Here is a 22,954-nt window from a genome sequence, read left to right on the forward strand (position 1 = left end):
GTGTAACAGGATGAATTGATGTGTATGACCAGTATACAGGATTCAGCAACTAGATCACCAGTGTTACTTTAGTATTATTTATATATACTATTATAGTATTTATTCATTTTTTTGAATTAGCTTTTATTTTTATATTTTCAGGGTTTTTTTTCTACATATTTCTATTTAGCTTTTATTATTTTAGTTTTAGTGATTTTAACACTTCAACTTAAATGTATGTTATTGCAAACTTTATTTTATTTTAGCTTTGTTTCAATAGTTTTAGTTTTGGTTAGCAATAACAACACTGCTAGTTGACATGTCACAGTCACAGGTCTTTAGTTTGCCAATATTAGAGTTTTTTTTAATTATTTACTGGTATTGCCAATAGGGATGAAACGATTACCACGATAAAATGTAGTGACGTTAGTAATATCGTAAAAAAATTAATTATCATTAAAACCGCGTGTGATTATCACGATTGTGAAAACTCGCGGTAAATCTTGTCCAGTCAGCGTCAGTCTGACGTAGGCGCACCGCACCGCTGTTTTTTGAATGAGAAGAAATGGCAGAAGGCAGTGAAGCGCTGGGAGATTATTCAGATTTTTAAAAGGAACAAATCTGAGGCGTTGTCATATTTTGGCTTTTACAAAAGTCCCGAGGGAAACTTAATCGCAGATGGTCACCCTGTCTGCAGAACATGCCTGAAGAAAGTCGCTGTAATAGGGGAAACACTTCAAAACTACGAGCGCAAGGCAAGTGGACTTTGACCTCAATACCAAAACTACGTCTGGGAAATAATAATGTGAAGCGAACAAACAAATTCAGACAAGACTAGGGTTACATTTAAGGGATAATAATCAGGGCTTGACATTAACAACCGCCATTTGCGGGTGTAAGTTAACGTTATTTCGGCTGCACACTAGCCACTCTGGTTGTTGAACTTATTATAGTCTTCTCAAAAGCCATCTTTTATAATCACGTTGCGCATTATAACCACTCACAGGTTTTTCTATTGAGTTTATGAATGCAATGTCTCATAATCAGAGGCGTTCAGATTAGCCAGAGTTATGTTTAGAGCGCGCGCCGCTCTCACTCGCTGAAATCTACACTCAGATCAGAGATAAATGTGCGATGTACGCAAGAGATTCACTCATCATAGGTCGACAGTTTTTGTTCTATTTCAGTAGCGAAAATGGTTTAAAAAACACAGCAGAACCACAGCGCATCTGATATGACTAGCATAACACTGGCGAATTTAGGGACCGTCTCTAAAGTTACATACAACTTTGGTAACGTTATACACGTTTCAAACTTCACTAGCATTTGAAGAGAATGACAGTCATAAAACTGACTGTAAAGTGATCATTTAGGTGTCAGGTATGATGCACAAATTTTGATATTTAATAAAATAAACTGTCAAATCATGTGGAAATATGGATATGCATTATTTCACTTGGATACTGTTTGGGCTCTTACACAAAATATGCTAGATTTAAATGCATCATTGCTGAACACTGATGAGAATATTGCTTGAGAATATATTTACAGAGATAATATTAGAGATTATATTTACGACAAATTATTATTATTTATGCGTTATGCGTTGCTATTGACGACGGCCATTATAAGGAAGGAAATACCACAGAATAGAATCTAGCTTAAAAAAGTGCATAGAGCTGCTTTAGTTATTTGTTGTTTGTTGATTTTCAAATATAAAACTTGTTGAAATTTTTTAAGTGTGTGCATCGGTTCTTTTTGAACACTTTCATCTCGTTTGAACAAAACCGTGATAATATTGATAACCTTGATAATTTGGGTCACTATAATCGTGATGTTAAATTTCCATACCGTTTCATCCCTAATTGCCAACATTGAATATATAATTGTTAAAACTCATTTCCCTTATTTTAACATTTTGATTTCCCTTACACATCTAACACTTATTTAAAGTTAATTATTTAATTATAACTTTAACTGTGCCCACACCTTTTCAGCGCAAATTTTTCACTGCGTATCTTAGGTAAATCCTGACAGTACTTTTTTAACGGCAAAAGAGGGTTTGTGTTGGCGCAAGCTGTTAGTAAATCTGGCCCTAAATGTAATATTTAGCTAATCTCAAAATCTCATAAATGTTTAAAGGAACATTTAAAGGACTTTTTGTGACTTTAGCTTATTCGCCGTATCCCCCTAAGTTAGATAAGTCCATATGTACCATTCTCATCTCCGTGTGTGCCATAACTCTGTCTGACGCACTGCTAGCCTAGCTTAGCACAAAGACTGGAGGTAAATGGCTCCAGCTAGCCTACTGCTCAATAAGTGACAAAATTTTCCTATTTACATTTTTTCCTATTTGTGATAGTTACATCGTGTACTAAGACCGACGGAAAATGAAAAGTTGCGATTTTCTAGACAGATATGGCTAGGAACTATTCTCTCATTCCTGCGTAATAATTCTAATCAATTCTTAGATTGGACATTAGAATTTGAATATCTGTGCCTCCGAGACAGCTGATAATATATGGCATGTTGTGTGTCATTGTCTTAAAGTAAACACAGACTAAATGATTTCATTAGAAAAATAAAATCAGTCGTGCAATCCCTACTCTACATGTTAGCTCTCTCACCTCCATCAGTGTCTCCTCTGGCAGTTCTGGTGCTTCAAAGGTGATGAAGCCATCCAAGCTGGGCGGGGAGGTGCCGTAAGGGACATAGCGCAGGCTGCTGGGAGCCGCATCCGCTCCTGGCGAGGAGCTGCCGATGGTCATGCCCGGGGGAGAGCCCATGTACACCTTTCCGCTGGTGGAGCACAGCGATCCGGCAGAGCTGTTGGAGCCTACTGCGGACACATAGACACAGAAATCATCCACATAGTCCTTAGAGACTACTTGAGTTAGGAATCTATAAGCTTCAGGTTAATCTTGTGGCATTAAAACATGTAGTGTGGCAGCTGAAGCAGTGGTATACGGGGCGGGTTTATGAGGTGATGCCCCTCACCTGAGGTGGTGCGCGGGCGGGAGGCGAGATGGCTGCAAGTGGGAGGGGTGCTGCTGTTGGGGGGCGAGCCCACCGTGAACACAACGTTGCGGGGACTTGCCCCCCCCACTGCCAAACCGCAAGTCCCTGGTGGGGCTGGGGAGGGATGCACACACAGGGGTCACTCACAGGCTAACATATACAAACACTGGCAGCCAATCAGAGCAATTCATGCAGGCCAGAAGCTTTCAGGAGAAGCTCAAATGATGTCAATGGGGTTACAATTAGCAGAAATAAAATTGTATTGGTATTAAAAACCGGACTTTACGGAAAAAAAACATAGCAAAATGACAACAGGGGGCTACCTGTGTCCATGGGCCTCTCTGTGTTGAGGCTGTCTGTGCTGCCCTTGTACGGCTGTCCTCCCAAAGTGATCCGTACCGGCTGCTCAGACAGTCTGCCAGCACTTACAGACCTGAGGAAATAAACAAGTTCAGCTTGATTTTATATGCATATGGAATTTATAATACAGGGGTCAATGACATGACACTTATTTATTGTGCAAATCTATTCATTTATTCAAATAAATAACAAATGCAAACAATGACATGCAATACATTCCTTCTTTGATTATGTTTTATCATTTTTATTGTATGATATTTGTGTGGGGCATAAAGTCACAAATGTCAGTGTCCTGATATAATAATGACTCAATTGTCCTGTTGCAATTTAAATTTACTTAAAAAATGTATAAATAAGGAGTAGTTTCAGCAGTGTTGAAAACATCCTTTGCATACTAGCTAAATAAAAGTATTCATTTCTAAAAGAAAAATAATCATAATTTTACTGATCCCAAAGATTTGAACGGTGGTGAATATTACTATGCATATTATTATGCAGTACGCATATCAAATGTTGTTTGAACAAACTTTTGCCCGACCTGCCAAAGGAAGTCTTGCTGGCCTCTGGAGCAGGCTGTTGGCTGCTGGGATATGCCAAGCAGTGATGTGCACAGAGGTCCCGTCCATCCATCAGCATCCTGATTGGGCTGGGGCTGTCGGCTATACCCTGCTGAGAGGCCAAGGCCAGGAGGTTGCACGAGGCTTGAGTTTTTGGAATTTTGAACGGAGCGGTTGCCTAGATGACATGAAATTTTATTATTAATGTCAAAAGCTCTCGATTTAGACCAGAAAGACATTTAACTGACAACTCCTACAGCTTACCTTAGTGGGTGAGCCGATGATGGTGGGCAGCGGTGACTTTGTTAGCCAGTCAGAGGAGCGAGGGGAGGAGCCAAGGTGCTTGGTTGGGGAGGTGCCTAGATTGCCGGGGCGACCGAACTGAGGGGAGTGGCTGGTGGGGTAGGCGGATGAGGTGGGGTGCACGGGGTCAGACAGCTGCTTGTGGAGCTTCTGCTTGTTCTGGTAGATGTCAGTCAGCGTGGGCGCACTCTGAAGACGAGTGCCCAGTAATTGAGAGGACGGCACAGGGGAACCTAAAACATAAAAAGTGTCCTTGGTTTAATGAAATTGAAATGAAATTAAAGTAGCGACAGATCTTTTCTTCCATATCGCGACTGTAACAGACTGCTACTGATTGGATTTTGAGGTGTGGGCATTGCACTCAAAATTGAAGGCAGATGAACGTGAATTTAGAGAAACGGGCGGGTTTAAGCAGACTAAATGATTGGAGAAGACCTGTATACATCTCCAGTGAGAAGTCTGTTGCTTTCACCGGTCATTATACCTCTATTTTAAGGTATAATATTAATGTATTTGTAATTAAACATTTAAGTGCTGAGTAATATGAATTAACAACATGTACTTAGGGTTTGATTTAGGTTAGTTGCATGTAATTATGCACTATTTACTGTAATTATTATAGTAACTACATGTAACAAGAACACTGTAAAATGTTTCATGCTGACATTTTGTCGCTATGGCTCATTAGATGCTACATGATTCGACCACTAGGTGACACTGCAGTTTATATATTTGAAATGTGTCCTATAAGACTTCAGCCAACTAAAAGTGTAAAACAAGGTCACTGAGTTTGTCTGCTGCTGTTTAGACACGATCATTGAGTTCACAGGTTTGAAGGTTTCTAGGTTTGAAGAGGCCTAACACAAAAGCTCACGAGTCGCACTGCTTGTTATTACAACATGCATTGTTCTTGGTCGCTTGTTAAGTTCTCAGCCATAATGAGCAGCTGTCTCTGTGGAGATTAGAATAACACAGACATGCTGTGACCCACAGGGAGGAAGCGACTGTGCCTACTGCTTGTGTGACCGTTAATGGTGCCACTTTGAAGAGGAAACATCAGTGCTGTGGGTTCTTTCATGTCAATCTTTGGCATATAAACTCACCGCCTGAGGAGCTGCGACTGCGGGCCTCGTGGCTCTGGGGGTGTCCACAGCAGCAGTGGCCAAGCTGCTCAGGAATAGTGCCCACTGGGGAATTACACAAAGAAACAGACAGACACACATAAAATGGACATGTCAGGACATGTCAGTCTTAAAAAAATATAGTTTCCTAGAAAACATGAAACAGGATTGACAGTGGCAACTCTTACCCAGTGGAGAGGGAGAGTAGGGCCGGGAACTGCCCGTAGAGAGACGTCGTCCCACAGCTTGGACCGTATCTGCAGGGCTTGGTGACCCAGACACCATTTTAGGGAAGCCCATGGGGCTTGTGTTGGAGCGCCGCACTGTGCCTGATCTGTAAAATTACACATTAAAAAACATACTGTATTAGTATTTGACAACCTTACAATTGTATTTCACTGAAACTTTTTCTTAGCACAAGTGTCACTTTTCGTAACCAACAATTATGCAATTATGTTAAATCAACTGGTTTGATGTGATTTTATTGTATAAATAATGTCAGTTCTCCTCAAGATCACACAGGTGTCCTAAGAGAGTAACCCACAGGTGTAGTTCATCACATTAACTATTAATTAAATTCATCAAAGGATCCTGAAAAAAATCATGGTTTTCACAAAAAATATTAAGTGGCACAATATTGACGATACTAAGAAATGTTTCTTGAGCAGCAAATCAGCATATTAGAATGATTTCTGAAGGAAACTGAAGACTGGAGTAAAAGTTGTTTAAAATCGCAATAATAATTCACAATATTACAGTGTTTACTGTATTTTTGATCTGTAAATGCAGCCTTGTTTAGCGTAATTGACTAAAAACATAAAAAATCTTACCAACCCTAAACATTTAAATGGTAAGGAATTTTAGTTTATTAGTCAATTATGAAACACAATTTGCAGGATCTCCTCTGTCATCAGCGTTGTTAGGGTAAGAGTTCCTCACATTTTCTTTAACTAAAGTGAGATACTCAATATTCCTGCCGTCTCAAACAATTCATAAATAAGCTTAATGAAACAAAAAAAACAGCTTGGTAAGCTCATAAATATTAAATAGTTCAGTGCACCGGCACCTAGAAGACAATCATGACTCAAAGATCAAGTCTGAACCGGTGCCCAGGTGTCACTTAACCCTAACCGAGCTGACTAACAGGGTGATATAATGTGAACCAGCCTGGCCCTGGGCGCAAGGAGAGCAAGGCTGTTGTGATGAGATTAATCCGTTTTTGAGACACAGGGCAGGTCAGAGTGAAGTAGTCCAAGCAGCTGCTAAGGTCCGGCGTGACTAATAGGGGCAAGCAACAGTCATAATCTCCAGACTTTACTAGACACCTGCCTGAAGACCCTTAACCCATCTGTCCTCAAAGACAATCCCACCCAGCATATCAGATGTACAAGTGAGACGAGTTTAGGAAACTGATTTTGAGAGTGACAAGTAATGAGTTGGACAAATCAGGTCACAGATCTTTACATAGCATCACAAAGACATGAATAAGCCACTTCAAATAAACAGCAGAGTTACACATTCCAGTTGTTGGATGTCTTACCTGGGAGAGCCATAAAGTGTTGTGGTTGGGCTGCTGGAGAGGTTCTGTTTGATGCGCTGGTAGTTTCGTACCTGTGTGGGCACAGGTATTGGCGTGGTCTCGCTTCGTGGCGACACCATGGGGGTCTGTCCGGTGGATGGCTGCGGTGGCCTGAGAAACCCAGAAAACAAGGTTGCAATCCAGTCAGAATGCTTTTCCAAACCCATTTAGGCCATAAACCTTGACAAAATCCTCAAGATCAAAGTCTCATACAATGCGATCACTAAATGTAAAGTGCGAGAATTTTCCAACTTTGTCAAATGAGCTCAGCGAAAACAGTTTCTGCTCAGGGGGCATGGCCGACCCACAAGGGGCGGAGCTACAGTGTAAACACAAAGCCCTGACCAATCAGTAAGGAGAAGGGAGGGGATGTGGGCGGTGCTTTTTAGGCAGTGGCACGTGCTTGGTCCACCTACCTTCACCAGTCACAGACAAAGAAAACAAAACAGCTCGTTCTTATTTTATCAGGAACACAATGTTTTTTCACAGATGTCATGACTGGGTCATGCATGGGAGGAGTGCGTGCACTGTGCAAAGGTCTGATAAGAAGGAAGGGGAGCTAAAAGGGAGAAAGGAAGCTGCGCGTTACTGTTTGAGCTCCAGTCTCCTGGATTATGTAATGAGGGAGGGAGGAGTGTGGGCTACACGTGAGCAGTTAACCAGGCTGCACAACAACCGCACACAAAGAGAGTTCCTTTGTTTGACCCAGAGTCGGTTCAGCATGGCACAACAAACCAAACAGGACATAAATGATGAGGACATATATATATATATACAGCTCTGGAAAAAATTAAGAGACCACTTATCATTGAGAAATCAATGTTAAGTGGTCTCTTATTTTTTTCCAGAGCTGTATATATATATATATATATATATATATATATATATATATATATATATATATATATATATATATATATATATATATATATATATATATATATATATATATATATATAGATATAGATATAGATATATATAGATATAGATATAGATATATATAGATATATATATATATATATATATATATATATATATATATAGAATACTACTGTTCAAAAGTTTGGGCTCAGTAAGAAATTAAATACAGGAAAAAAATAATACAGCAAGAATGCATTGATCAAAAGTGACAGTAAGGACATTCATAATATTACAAAAGATTTCCATTTTTTTTTAAAAGCTGTTCTTTTGAACTTTCTATTCAAAGAATTCTGAATGATTTCTGAAGGATTATTTGACACTGAAGAATTTAGCTTTGCCATAACAGGAATAAATACTATTTAAAATATATATAAATATAGAAAACTGTTATTTTAAATGGTAACAATATTTCACAGTATTACTGTTTTTACTGTATTTTAGATCAAATAAATACAGCATAAAAGACTTCTCACTTAAATCTTCAAAAACACAAATAATCTAACACTTAATTTGTATCTTTAGCAAATCTCAAAATGAACATTTTACATACTGTACATTATAATGTCATTGTGACCAAATTCAATTGTAGCATTTAAAACAAGATACATTTTTAGTGTTTTATTTTTAATTTATTTAAAAGGTGTCATGAACTGGCTTTTCTTATTCATACTGTTGTCTGAGGTCAACTTATGATGTTTGTGTGGTTTTTACATTCAAAAACATCATAATGAATAAGTAATAGGCTATTTTCTACCCTGGTTTTGAGGCTCTCTCCTGCATGCTCGGATTTTCTGGGCGTGCCGCACTGAAGACTTGGAAGTAAACGCCCACGGCTAGGATTGGATAAGATTTGCATATTTAATGAGCTTCGGCTCCCCGCGAGTACACCGTGAGGGATTGTTTTGAAGCATGTGGGAAAACGGCAACCGGATTAATTCATCACACAGGACTCACAAAACGTCTTTATCAAACAAACACAATGATTTATTTAAATTCGATGCGGTTTAGCTCTCTCTGTAGGCCTATGTTAGTGGCACGAGTCGGTGGGCGGGGCTACAGAATCAGGCGCTGTTCTTCTTCTGTTGAGGCAGTGCTTCACACTCTAACGTCATAGCCGGGCACATTCTGAGATCAATCGTTTGCTGGGCCTGGTGTCTATAAAAGCTTTTCTTTGACTAACAAGGAAGTTTTCAGCTCTGAAACTTACAGGATATTCTTATATTACCATTACTTTTTATATATCAAAAGCTCTAGGGAAACTTGATTTCTCAATTCATCACCACTTTAAACAAAATAGTATGCATTTTAATATTTGCCATTTATTGGTTATCAGATGGATTTCTTTTATTTGGGTGCAACTCTCACATGCACTATTTTTCAAAATCAGATTCAGTCAAGCGTGTGAAGAGACAGACAGAGAGGAGACAGTGAAGGTGGAGTACGTCTCGCTTGTACAAGAGAGGGAAACAGAAAAGCCACAGAGCAGAAGGAAGTGACTCCGAGTAGATGCACCGACTCTCACAACAGCAAAACAGCTTCTGTTTTGCATGAGTAACAGACAAAAAATGAGCAGCAACATATGAATGTTTTAACCGTCACTCTGTCAGATCCACTGCATAACTGCACAATGACAAACGTCTAGTCACAAAACAGCCGATGGACAAAAATAGAGGTCGGTTCACAAGTAAACGGTGTGGAAACAGTTTCAGATCACATGCAGATGGCAAGAAATGACAGCAGGGTGGTCTATTCTTAGGGCAGGAGCACAAACGCACACACATTCGCTCCCACAGGACTCATTCACCAGCCATGTGATTCACCTCTTGCTGAGCCACACCAGCTTTCTCCTGCAATAACAATAGACACACAACCGTGAACTCGCCCTGGCTTTCACCTCCATGATTAAAAGGTTTGGGAGTAGAAAGGCACCAAAAATATCCCCAATGACATCAACGAAACAAACAGATCAGTGTGCTAATCCGTAACTCCATATTTCCATGATGCAAAAAGGGATCAAGATGATTTACCCAGAGTTAATATTCCTGTCTGCATGTCGGACTTGACTGTGAACTGTGTATCTTTGGCCTACTTAACCTTTTCTAACATTTGCACAGCTTGATGCAAGTAAACGTGCATGTGTGAAGGTTTGAGGTTTGAAAGCATTGTAATGCATTTTGAGTGAACCATATCAGGGATGTCACACTCACCCTCCACACAGAAGGAATTCACTGGACGGTCTGCGGCCCACTGCCCCCATCGGAAGGTCATCTAAGGAGACGAGAAAGAAAGAAAATCAGAACTACATAAATGCACACAGTCTCACATACACCAGCAAATCACAGCTTGTGAGAGGGCAATCAGCCCTGGAAGGCTTTCATAGCGCTGACTCAGCTGACGCCTCTCTATACGCTAAAACACAAGCGCAAACAGCTTCAGCAGCTGCTCAAATCTAGTGCTTAGTGCTTAGTGTGTGTGGTTCAGGTATACCCTACGTTATGGGGACAAAACTTGCCAGCAAATATGGCAAAATCCAAAATTCTTGTCCTTGTGGGGACATTTTTTTGGTCCCCATGAGGAACACAGCTTACAGTGAAAATCTTTTTTTTTTTTAATTCTGTGATATAAAATATTTCTTCAATATTTTCTATATATTTATATTTTGTGAGATTGATCAAAAAGGCTTAAATTGACAAATAAAAATGAATTCAAGAATTATTATCTGATAATTGTAAATACACTAAACCATTCTTAAAGTATTGTACTTAATATTAAAATATAAATATTTTACAAAACTGTTTTAAGACTATTTTAAGATATTAAGACTTGTTTTCAGAAAATATAAGTCGAATTAAGTGTTTTTCTTGTTTTCAGCATAAACCTCAAATTTAGCTAGATTTAGGATTCAAATTAAAATAAATAGTTTTAACTTGTATATTGTTTTACTTATGGAAGAAAAATAAAAAAAAGAGTGCATCATGAAAATAAATCTTTAATTTTATTATCTCACATTAATGGTCAATACAGTTAAAAATAAGATTAAATATTATTTGCTTCTCAAATATATATATATATCAATATTTTTAAACTAGACAAAAATACTGCTTATTAAATGATTTTTGTAGGGCATAGCATGTGTTCAGTGATGTAATGTGACTCACAGGACTGCTCTGCGGAGAGATGGGGCACCAGCACAAAGTCGTCCGTGTCACAGGAGGAGTTCTTGCTGCTGGTGCTGCCGCCCGATTCTTTGGACAGCTGCAGGTAGTTGGGAGGGCCTAGAGGTGGAGAGGACAGCACGTCCTCTGGTAGAGTCTGCATGTCTGGCAGGGACTGCAACACAAAGGTGGAGGTAAACGCTGGATTACCTTGAGCTGAGTCAGTGCTATTAAATCTCTAAATGCTGCAATCATCTCATGCAACACCTTAGTTTAGGAGTTGCTCATGTCTGTGACAACGCATTCAGCACTGACAATGTAAGGAGCTTACCGGAGGAGAGACATAACGACAGGAAGGAGAGCTGCCGCACGTGCTGTCTGAGACCAAGCCAGAGCATGTGGGCACTGGCACAGGGCACGCTGGGTAAAAAGAAAAACAGCTTTAGTGTCCAGCCACACCTTATTCCTCAAATTTGCTCATCAAATGTTCTTACTTACATTTTTTAATAGTTGATGTTGGTTCCAAGAAAGGATGACTGAAGAAAGTGTCTGCAGATAGAAAAATATGAGAATGAGGAAAGGGAACAACAAGATGGAAATCCTCCCACAATGCACTGAAACAACAGAAATACACTGACCAAAATCCATACGATCCTTCTGGTTCCTCTGGAGCAGCCCCAGCAGCAGATCTTCCAGTTGAGGAGACGTCTCTCTCGGGATGCTGTGAACAAAGTTTTAGTTATTTAGAAAATAGCACCCAATGATTGGCCACATCAAGATTATTGGATTAATAATCAAATATAATCAAAAATCTATTTTAATTTTTCAGTACATTTTAAGTAAAGAGTATGTTAATGAAGAGTTTTTTTATTTCAGCAACTTTGTGTTTAGGGTCAGTAAGATTTTTCAATGTTTTTGAAAGAAGTCTTCTTTTATTCTCACCAAGGCTGAATTTATTTGATCAAAAATACAGTAAAAAGAGAAATGTGAAATATTATTATAATTTAAAATAACTTTTCTATTTAAATACATTTCAAAATGTAATTTATTTCATTGATGGCAAAGCTGAATTTTCAGCATCGCTAGTCGCTAGTGGGCGCTCCCACTACTGGTTGCCTAGTAACATTTATGAACGACATTCACGGATGTTATTCCATGCTGTAAACATTGAATCAGTTTTCTTGCCACTAAAATCAAGCATTTTGGAGGGAAAAGACTAAATATAAATGGAATCCGTACATAAAATGCTTAAAGGGGGGGTGAAATGCTGTTTCATGCATACTGAGTTTTTTACACTGTTAAAGACCTGGATTCACATGCTAAACATGGACAAAGTTGGACGTTTGATGGAGTATTTCTGTGCCAAAAATACTCTTTCCGGTTTCTCATAAGTTTCGGAAAGTTGTTTTCGAGTATGGGTCTTTCTGACGTCAGCAAGAGCGGAATGTCCTTGTACGGGCAGTACAGGCTCTTCTCCCGGAAGGGCGCGCGCCCGACTAGAGCGAGAGAGCAAACGCTCGCCCATTAACGCGCTCTGCTCGGCTTTAGAGAAGTCATCGGCTGCGCGCTGCAGTCACAGGACTTCACAAAATCAACAATGTCACCAACAATGTGTGTTTTGGTTGTCAGGGCAAGACAACCCTGCACAGCTTCCCAAAGAACCCAGCGTTAATGGGACAGTGGATGGAGTTTGTTTTTCCAGAGCAGCAACGGAGTTGTCCAAGTGTTTTGGTTTGTTCCCTAAATTTCGGCGACAATGGTTTATAAACAAGGTACAGTTCAACTCCGGATTTGTAGCCCGTCTAATGCTGAAAGATGGAGCAGTCCCAGCAATTAAGGTTCACGGTCGTGACTCCTGTTTTGAAAGCAGGCGATGAGTAAAACTGCTTCAAATGTCTTTGTGTTAACTATCGACTCGTCCGTTTCAATTGTGCTACTATTCCATTGTTTTTCTATGTAAACACGCACTAGTCTGATGTGCAAAACCGTTCCGTTTGCTACTGCTAACATTAAATTGCATACAATAGTCCATAAACCAAATTATGTCCTCATAAACCATGAGTAAACACACACAAATGTTGTAAAACTCGCGCATGACAAGCCGCTAAGCAAATATATAGGTTACAGTTACAGTAAATACCATTGAAACGTCCTGCTGTAGTCGTCGTTGCTGCTTCTCCTGTTCAATTTCAGCCTATAGATCTGATTCTGGATCATATATGTATGGCTAAATCTGCTTGATCTCCATGGTTTATTTAGGATAACGTTTTTTCCACGTTTAAGGATGTCACAGCTTTCAGACGCTCTCAACGCAATAGCTGTGCGCGTTCGTCATTCTTTAGCACACGATATGCCTCCAGCCGCTCTTTATTTTCGGGAAGACTCGGTACAGTGTATCTTTATTTTATAAATATAATAAAACTAAAGACTTTTCAGAGATATGAAGGATGCAATACTACTCTATAGGTACTCAAGATTGACATGAGATTGACTGAAATGAGTGTTTCACCCTCCCTTTAATATTAAAGATGAATGAGAAACAGCAATGGCTTTTTGCCATCGTGTCTATTTATCTGCAGAGAAAGTGCAAGCGCCAGTATATCTGGATTTACGTCAGAGTCGGCACAGGGATATATAATAAATTATAGGAAAGTTGCTGACCACAAAAAATAACTTTTCCTCCACGACACTCCACTACAAGATGTAGTGATGGATCAACTTTTCCCTCAATCACACCTGATTTCACTCATATTGGTTGTTGCTTCTGAAAGTTGCTCTTCATTTGCATAAAAATCAACATATCTCAAATTTGCTGCACCATTGAATAAACCTATTCTGTCGCTAATGGTCACTGCTGCTCATGTCCCCAGAAATCGCCAGCTCTCCATTGAAATCAACAGGATCATGCCGCTTTGTCGCTGGCAGTGTGAACACAGCTTAATATGCTGATTTGGTGTTCAAGAATCATTTCTTATTTTTATCAATGTTAATATATTTTGGAATCTGTGATACAAAAATTATTTACTGTATTTGAAGTATTTACTGAATTTTAATGTCAATTTAATGCGTCCTGAATACAAGCAATATTTTCTTTTTTTAATCGTACTGACCCCAAACTTTAGAACAATAGAGTACAGTCTACACATTACATTGGCCTCACTGTTATTTAGGTATCAGGTAACCCAAACAAAAAGTGGAACAATGGTGGTTTTACTATACAACACATTGTTGTGTTTCATATGACGCAGATGAAACACAACAAAAGAAAACAAGTCTGTGTTCTTACTTTGGCACCAAACTCTTGTTCTTCTCATAGAACATCCTCAAGTCCTGGGGACTGTTAGCCTGGTCATACACATAAAACACTTTTAAAACACAACTTCACATAAAAAAACAGTATTTAAATCAGAATATCAGCTACAATATGATCTCATGATTTAGCTTCATTGTCATGAACTTCACCTGGAAAGGTGGCTTTCCCACGAGGCACTGGTAAATGACAGTCCCAATGCTCCACAGGTCAGCTTTGGCATCATAGTTCTGGGACATGATCACCTCTGGGGCCTGTGAAGAGAATGAAAGATAACAGATTATGAGAACATGATGCTGACAAAGTCTCACACCGCGGATGTATTTCGCAAATCTGAGACAGTGAGAGCGAGTTCAGCATGCGGCTACTGACCATGTACATTGGGGATCCACATAAAGTGGCTGCCATCATGTTGCTCTGGAGATATCTTGCAAAACCAAAGTCAGCTGTTGAACAAAGAGAGCACCGGTGTTATTAATAGCTACATACTGCTGTCTGAGAGTCACGACTTATAACTTCTGCACAGACTGAGACAATGGAAACAAAACCGGCTGTGAGAGATCAGAGGGCGGAAAGTGTATGATGCTATGAAATAGACTGTTGGTTATGAAAGATTGAGTACATACATAGTGGACTTGAGATATTCATTTTGGTCCGAGACATTTGAATTATACTGTAGATTCAATACTTTATATATAGTAATATTAGCAAAAAATCGCTTTGGAGAGTGTTACCAATCTTGATGCGTATGCCGCTGATGCTGGACTTCTTGCGGCCCGCGTAGGACAGCAGGATGTTCTGAGGTTTGAGGTCTCTGTGAATGATCCCCTTGCTGTTGAGGATGCGCATGGATGCCGCAATCTGCTGTAGAAAGACCCTCAGTGTGTCCTCTCGCAGAGTGCCCTTGGCTGGAAGAGCAAAGACAATGTACCGCTGTGAAACATGGCTATAAAATCCATTAAGACATTCTATAAAAACCTCAATTAACCAGATAGCTTTGCAGCCGGTATAACAGCTTGCACACAGCACACAATGTTTCTAAACAGGACATTTGCTGAAAATCAATTGGCTTTATGTGTCAAGAAACCTCAGATTTACTAGTTGCGAAGAGCAAGGTGCGGTCACATATATTTTTTTGCGAACAAAATCCAATCATTTCAATAGGAATCCACACGATTGTGAATTTCCTCATGTAAATTTCGCATCAAGTTCAAGCTGGTTGCAAACTCACTGTGTTGACCAACAGAAATCTGCTTGGTTTGAAAGTGACTTCAATGTGAGATTCGCTTCATACATCGCTAGACTATTGACTATAGGACAAACTTTTGCTAATGTGACCACATTGTCACATTATGTCTAAAGGATTTTAAAGGATATAACAGACAAATTTATAGCAAAATAAATGCTGTAGAACTGAGCATAACTATAAAAATGTAGACTGACTATTGAAATGTCCATGGCCTTTTAAGATTTGATTAATTTCCATGATTTTTCATCACACCTGGCTGGGGCAATAATTGATATTACTGCTTGCTCTGGCAACATTTTCAGTGGACGAACACAAAACATTTATACATTTGATATTTTTCTGAATTTAAAAATGTATTTTATTTTATATTTACTTTTTATTATTGTACAGTTCTCATTTAAATTTATAATTTAGCAATAATAGCTAAAAATTACACAAGAAACTCCAATAAATTGGAAAATGGCATACATGACAAAACATTACTGATTGGTTTGTCGTTTTCAGCCAAATAGGTCAAGTGACAGTTCCGTCAACTAATCCGAAACTCTCCGTCACTGGCCTAGGACAACAGGCCACCCTAATGAGCACTTTGAGGGTGATTAATGAAGTCAGAATTCATTTTGGATGAACTATCCCTTTAAATAGTGATGTACACTGCACTGCGCTAATACAAGACAATCAGAGTCATGTTCTCTAGGCCCCTGATCGGTGTAAATGTTAAAATCAGAAGCTGCTCAGGGATTTTACATGGAGTGATGGCGCTCCAGGTCCCCTGTTAGAACAAAACTGGTGTAATCCACTGAGCTGCTAAGAGGATTGCCTTCACTCAATCTGCTCTGTAAACAAAGCAATTATGATCACAATGAACCTCGTACTGATCCCAAAACAGTGTTTGGCATAGCTGTAACTGTGAGGTTGTATAACTAAGAAACGGTTGCATAATTAAACAGGGAGAAGGGTAAGAGGCCAAGATCATGGTTACACAAAGATAACGCTCTGTCTGAACATAACAAGAGGTAACAGTCCAGCCAGCATCAGACACACACAAAGTAAATGGCACCAGAGTCATCTCTATTATGCCCTCTGTGTCACACACTCAGTGAAAACATGGTTTATAGACCAATCAGATTCCTCTGAAGGAACAAAGATTGCTCGTAAACACCAAACTAAAGTACACAGACTTCAGTTTATTCACAATGGGTACGTGGACAAACATCTATGATCTGTAAATTTATATGATAATGGAGGCAGCGGTGACTTTCTGAGAGTGTTGGCGGTAAGTGTGCTTTGAGATCGAGCCCTGGAGACAGACACTTCAAGTCTAGCTCACTGAGAAATACATCCTCGTTTAATGTGCAAAGAAACTTTAGAAACCCATTTAAAGGTGGACTTCACTTAAATGTGCTTTAAAAACAATGCTCTTTTTATTTGAGCGGCCTGACCAAATCTCACAAGCTGCTTACCTTGCAAATAGTCTGCCAGGTCTCCTCCATTGCAGTACTTGAAGAGGAAACAAACAGAAAATAAAACTCAACATTGAAACCAACAGAACAATACAAAAAACTGCAGAGGCTCGAGGACTAGATATGGGCTGAAGGAAGAGGAAGGCCGGTGTAGACACACACACACACACAGACACACACACATTAATAAATCTGATGAAGTGATGCAGTATTATGGGACCGTCAGCGTGTATTGGGGGCCAGTAAATTGCCACATCATTGATGGCGGGAGAGAAATAGCCCTGAGCATACTGGGTGTTGAGTTCAGAGATAATACACAACAGTTAACATGACATAACATCTATAAAACTCTGACTGAACCTTTATTGCGAGCTTTCGGAAAAAAAAACAACAACACACAAATATTGCATCTGGCTCACAAGAAAGTTTTATTCTACAGAAAAAATTCATTAAAAAGAGCCATTTTTAATGCTTTTAGTGTTCAATAAACTACAATAAATCTGATCTAAAAAAATTATATTTCTTACATTTTTCAATATTTTATTAAAGGAACACTCCACTTTTTTTGCAAATAGGCTCATTTTACAAGTCCCCTAGAGTTAAATAGTTGAGTTTTACCGTTTTTGAATCCATTCAGCCGATCTTTGTATCTGGCGGTAGCACTTTTAGCATAGCTTAGCATACATCATTGATTCTAATCAGTCCATTAGCATCTCATTCAAAAAATGACCAAAGTCACTTTCAATATTTTTCCTATTTAAAACTTGACTCTTCTACAGTTCATTCGTGTGCTAATACCAACTGAAAATGAAAAGTTGCGATTTTCTACACCTATATGGCTAGGAACTAATTTCTCATTCCTGCGTAATAGTCGCGGATCTTCGCGGCCGTACCATGGCTGCAGCGGCGCAATGATTCGTTGGTATTCTGTGAAACATGGTGGTAGTATACACCTTCGACTTACTATCACAGCCCTTTACAACACACATAACCATGGCTAATCACACAGGTAAATCCACAATACAATTTGTCGGCTGCAAGCCTGAAACTTTCTCTGCAACTACACGAACTTAGTGCTGGTCACATTGAAAGTTACCTAGCTGGGGGCTACTTTCAGGCGCTGTGTTCCATCATTGCGCTGCTGCAGCCATGGTACTGCCGCGAAGATCCGCGACTATTACGCAGGAATGAGAAAGTAGTTCCTAGCCATATAGGTGTAGAAAATCGCAACTTTTCATTTTCAGTTGGTATTAGCACACGAATTAACTGTAGAAGAGTCAAGTTTTAAATAGGAAAAATATTGAAAGTGTCTTTGGTCATTTTTTGAATGAGATGCTAATGGACTGATTAGAATCAATGATGTATGATAAGCTATGCTAAAAGTGCTACCGCCAGATACAAAGATCGGCTGAATGGATTCAAAAACGGTAAAACTCAACTATTTAACTCTAGGGGACTTGTAAAATGAGACTATTTTCAAAAAAGTGGATTGTTCCTTTAACTAAAAAATATTATTTATAATTAAATATTATTTTAAAACAACATTTATATACATATTATATATGTATTGTTTTTAAATAATAAGAATAATATTAATAACAATAATATTAAAATTACCCAAGACCCAAGGCTACTAATATCAGCCCGACCCGTGCCTAAGGCACTCGTCAAAGTTTTGGACCTGGACCCGCTCGGGTCTCAGGTCAGACCACAGGTTTTCGGATCGAAGAGAACCAAGTTTGAGCCAAACTCTAGCTGCAAAACCCTCTCAGGTCACGCCGACAGGTCGCAATAAATAATACTCAGAAAGCCAGCAGGTTCCATTATCAGGAGGTACATACATGAGAAGTGTTGGACTGATATTACATGCTAAAGATAGTTAATATTAAAGCTCTTGAAATTGTTTTTGAGAGCAGCTTTCCCTGAACAGATATTTTTAGTTTGGCCTCTCTATGTGTTTGTTTCTCCTTCAGAGACTGCAGTGTTGGGCAATACTAGAAAGAATAGCCATGAAACATTAGGCACGCTGTGGCCTCATGACTAAAACAAGAGCATGTGGAAGAGAGAAACAAGAGAAAGGGAGAGATGGAGGGGTGAATGTGCTCTAAACTCACCTCCATAACCAGGAATACAGAACTTGGCGTTTCCTGAATAAAGAAAAACAAGACAAAATTTTACTCGGAAACAGCACATAACAGCAAACATCCATCAACGACACTGATTTGTTTGCACACAGGTTCATGTCCTCCAGCAATCAGGTGGTGGTGGAAATCCAGGCACGTGCGCAAGTGAAGACGACTCACGTTTCAAATCCTGGCATGCAAACATCCTGGTGCTGAAACCATTTAGACACACTAGCCTCATAACAGCTATTAGGGCTGCTGTGTCAATACAGAAGGAATTAGACGCGGAATGCTGGCCAAATAAAAAGCATGAGACCCTTGGTTGGGAAGCGGCCTGTTACAGTAATCAAGACAAGCCACCAATCTATAGAGCTTCCTCCACCATCTGATCTGAAAGTTTTATGATTCATGGTAATATTCAGTGAATTGATGTTGGCAGCCCATTAATGCAGTTGTGATGGACTGGTCCATTAACAAGGAAAATGCGGCCATTTTATGTGCTGCTCATAAATGGTTGCCTTTGGAGAGTGTGTGTGTTTCTAACACTCCATCTGCCCACATCACCATATCAAGATCTCCACAGGACTTTTCCTTAATGTTTTTTGATAATTTCCCTTATTTGTTCATTTAGATTACCCTCGCCATTACGTAAAACTCACATAAAGTTAATCTTTAATTAATTTCAAAATTTCGTTAACCGAAAATATATTTGCCAAAAAAAAAAAAAAGTAGCTCCTGAGAACATGACCAGGCCAGTGTTATATTTTGTTCTGTTGAGTACTTGCAATATCCCAAATGTTTCCAATTATTTGTAAATGGTAAGAAAATTGCTATTTTAACCAAGGAACCGGGAAATGTGAGGGAGTCGCCTGTCGATGGCGTCATATCTGCGATACTCTCGGTTTCCGGTTTTATTTTGCAGAAACGCTTTACTCTTACTACAGTGTGCAGGAAGTGTCATAGCAGCCGCCGAGCGAATGCACAGAGTAATGTCATAGCATAATTTTTTAACACACTCAAATGTAGCTGCGTTACCTCATACTCGACTCTGTCTCATACTCATAAGCGACTGTGTCATAATAAATGATTAACAATCACTCCAGCGGCCTTGCTCAGCTCCCACAACACTCGGTCCTGCTCTGCTTCATACTACAGTAACATTAATAATCGCATCCATGAACATGATTTCTGTCTGAGTCCTATCCTGATTCTTTTCCACCGGCTGTGAGGTGAAGACCACATGTCCCAAGATTCTGCGCTCAAACTTGCCGTCATCAAACTACACCTTTGTTTTGAATAGGGGACCTCTAGCAGACGGAAAAGTTACAAAGTGCACCATTAAATGAAAACTTTCATTTCTGTTTCAGTGTTTTGATCAAAAATGTATTTTGGTGCATAACTTTTATAATAACACTATTATATACTATTATAATAACACAAATAATTTAATCGTCACGTGTACACTGTGTAGTTAAATCCAAAGAAGAACAAAACACAGGAATAACAGGATACTAGAGACTTTGGTGAACACTGAAAATCAACAAAGCAACTACACATTAAACATTTATGATGACAAACACAAATCTGAGGAAACTAAGGGCTTAAATACACACAGTGTGTTGTCAATCAGCTCCCTAGTTCAGTAGTCAGGGCACTGATTAGGACATAAGTCAATGGGCTGATTGAGACGCACCCAGAGAATGCAATCTACAGAACAAGGAACAGGTGCAAGATTAATTAGAAACTATAGCAATAACAAACTACAACTAAAAACAGTCGCTGCGTCCCAATTCGCAAACTATCCGTACTAAATAGTATTCGAAAAAAGAATTAGTATGTCCCAAATCGTAGTATGTTGAAAAGAGTATTCCAAAGATTCCCGGATGGTCAACTATTTCCGGTCATAATTCGAAGTGCAGATCGATGCGCACTGATATTGCCCACAACCCATTGCGAGATGGACGAGGATTCGATTAGAACTACAAACGCGGATAAAAAGTGTTAAAAAACTACAAACATGACGGTTACGCGAGTCTGACATTTGGGAGAGAGGGTTAGATAAAGGGGTTTGAGTGAGCAATTATCAGTATTTAAGATATTTATTCAATGTTAGCCACATTATATTTTATTATATTATATATATTATACCTGCAGCAGCATTGAGAACTTTTGTAATGATACGTTTGGCCATTAACTTTGCAAACACATGAGAGGAGTCTCTGCATTAAAGACCCACGAATGGCAGCTAAACATGCTACTACATTTCTTTCCGATACGGAAGGAAATTAAATTGAATGTGAAGGATTTGAACTGTGATGATGATTGACAGGGCAGTTTAAACGGTGACGGGACGCACATAACTAAACTAAAGATGATGAAGTAGTATGTCCCAAAGCTTGCATACTCTTCTGCTACACACTCAAAAGTATGTACTTTTTATTCACAAGAGTACATACTTTTAGGACGTAGTATAAGTAGGCGAATTGGGACGCAGCAAATGACAAAATAAAATGAAACAGGGCATGATCGTGACATTAATAACACTGCTAAATACTCATACTATATTAAGTTTTGATGTCTGAAATCACTTGTAGCATTTAAATGGTTGATTTTAGATTTTAGTGTTTAATTTTGAATTTAGTTGGACAAAAAAATATAGAATTTAAATTTTGGTGTATCCCTAGTCTATGTAACATGTTTGTCTTCATAATCTTAATCAAAATGTATAAGCAGCTCATGGGCTCATGACTTGACAAGATTTGCATTCTGCAAGCAGATACTTCCTTCTTCTCTGTAATCTGATCCCAGGGCAAGCCCGCCTCTAATTCTGCTGTAGATCCATTTATGGGATCTGGGATCAATGCAGCCTAGGGGCTACAAGGGGCACAAACTTTGGTTGTCAGTCTGATTGCATATTGGGCTGATTCGAGCTGGCTGAGGTGGGGGATAGGAAGGAGAGAGGAAATGGAGCAGGAGCAGCTTTGCCTGGGTGGAGGGGTCAATCAACTCAAGGACGTCATTAACTTTGCTATCACATATCAGTAATTTCTTGAACTTGACCATCTTGGAGTTCATTCGAAGCCAACTGGCTCTGAGCATGATACACACACACACAAACAAACAAACAAACACACAGGCCATTTGATCAGAGGCACAAGACGAACCATTGACCACATGTGGGCAGAAAAAGAAAAACAAACAGCTATGAATCAAGAATTGCATGTCCAAACACAAAAGTGCCCCCCTGATTTCCTTCTGCCAATTTTTTCCTTGCTTCTTGGCAAGAAATGAGATTCCACTTGGAATCTAGCCAAACAATATGCGTCATAATTTAAGCACAGTTGTTACATAATTTATATTTGTCATGTGGACATGGATAAAAATAGGTCAGTTACCAAAGACTGGACTCTGGACAAACGGCTAGAATGTCTGAACTGCCATCATTTTGAAACTTTCAGTACCAAAGAACAATGTGTTGCTACTTAACAAAATTCAGTTGGAAAGCAACATCGGTTATTGCATGTTTAGAGCTAATTAGCATATTTGGCAGCTTGGCAGCATGCCTGGCTATAGATGGAAATGGAGAATAATGTGATATATCGGCACCATGTTGGAAGTCAGCCAATATCAGCAATTTTGAAAAAAACTAGTCAATGTCTATTTTGTGCACACAACATGAATAAGCTACAACAGGTAAACTTGTCATGGACGAACTTTACCCTGACCAAAAATTACGCAAGAGTCGCAATATGTAAAATTTGTTCGGCTGAAATATCGAGAGGCAGCTCATTGCCAAAGACTGGTTTAATTTATCAT

At 39.2% G+C, this 22,954-nt stretch overlaps 1 protein-coding gene across 3 annotated transcripts in view; it reads right to left on the reverse strand.

Moving 5' to 3' along the window:
* Nucleotides 1-22,954, reverse strand: part of ulk2 (unc-51 like autophagy activating kinase 2) — a 44,962-nt gene that overhangs the window by 5,794 nt on the left and 16,214 nt on the right. Inside the window, exons 4-22 of one of the 3 annotated variants that reach the window (XM_079823977.1) lie at nucleotides 19,130-19,162; nucleotides 17,016-17,052; nucleotides 15,038-15,211; nucleotides 14,676-14,749; nucleotides 14,456-14,557; nucleotides 14,280-14,338; nucleotides 11,632-11,714; nucleotides 11,492-11,542; nucleotides 11,325-11,413; nucleotides 10,997-11,168; nucleotides 10,046-10,106; nucleotides 6,879-7,028; nucleotides 5,527-5,672; nucleotides 5,321-5,404; nucleotides 4,179-4,450; nucleotides 3,896-4,092; nucleotides 3,321-3,430; nucleotides 2,977-3,111; nucleotides 2,607-2,818 (exon numbers count right to left, since the gene is read on the reverse strand). In XM_079823977.1, coding sequence (XP_079680103.1) covers nucleotides 2,607-2,818; nucleotides 2,977-3,111; nucleotides 3,321-3,430; nucleotides 3,896-4,092; nucleotides 4,179-4,450; nucleotides 5,321-5,404; nucleotides 5,527-5,672; nucleotides 6,879-7,028; nucleotides 10,046-10,106; nucleotides 10,997-11,168; nucleotides 11,325-11,413; nucleotides 11,492-11,542; nucleotides 11,632-11,714; nucleotides 14,280-14,338; nucleotides 14,456-14,557; nucleotides 14,676-14,749; nucleotides 15,038-15,211; nucleotides 17,016-17,052; nucleotides 19,130-19,162 — 2,241 coding nt within the window. The remainder of the gene's footprint in view (nucleotides 1-2,606; nucleotides 2,819-2,976; nucleotides 3,112-3,320; nucleotides 3,431-3,895; nucleotides 4,093-4,178; nucleotides 4,451-5,320; nucleotides 5,405-5,526; nucleotides 5,673-6,878; nucleotides 7,029-10,045; nucleotides 10,107-10,996; nucleotides 11,169-11,324; nucleotides 11,414-11,491; nucleotides 11,543-11,631; nucleotides 11,715-14,279; nucleotides 14,339-14,455; nucleotides 14,558-14,675; nucleotides 14,750-15,037; nucleotides 15,212-17,015; nucleotides 17,053-19,129; nucleotides 19,163-22,954) is intronic. The other 2 variants (XM_079823978.1, XM_079823979.1) reach the window with 2 other exon arrangements.

The sequence above is a fragment of the Gobio gobio genome (assembly GCF_949357685.1).
Source record: "Gobio gobio genome assembly, chromosome: 8".
In the NCBI taxonomy this organism is placed as follows: Eukaryota; Metazoa; Chordata; class Actinopteri; order Cypriniformes; family Gobionidae; genus Gobio; species Gobio gobio.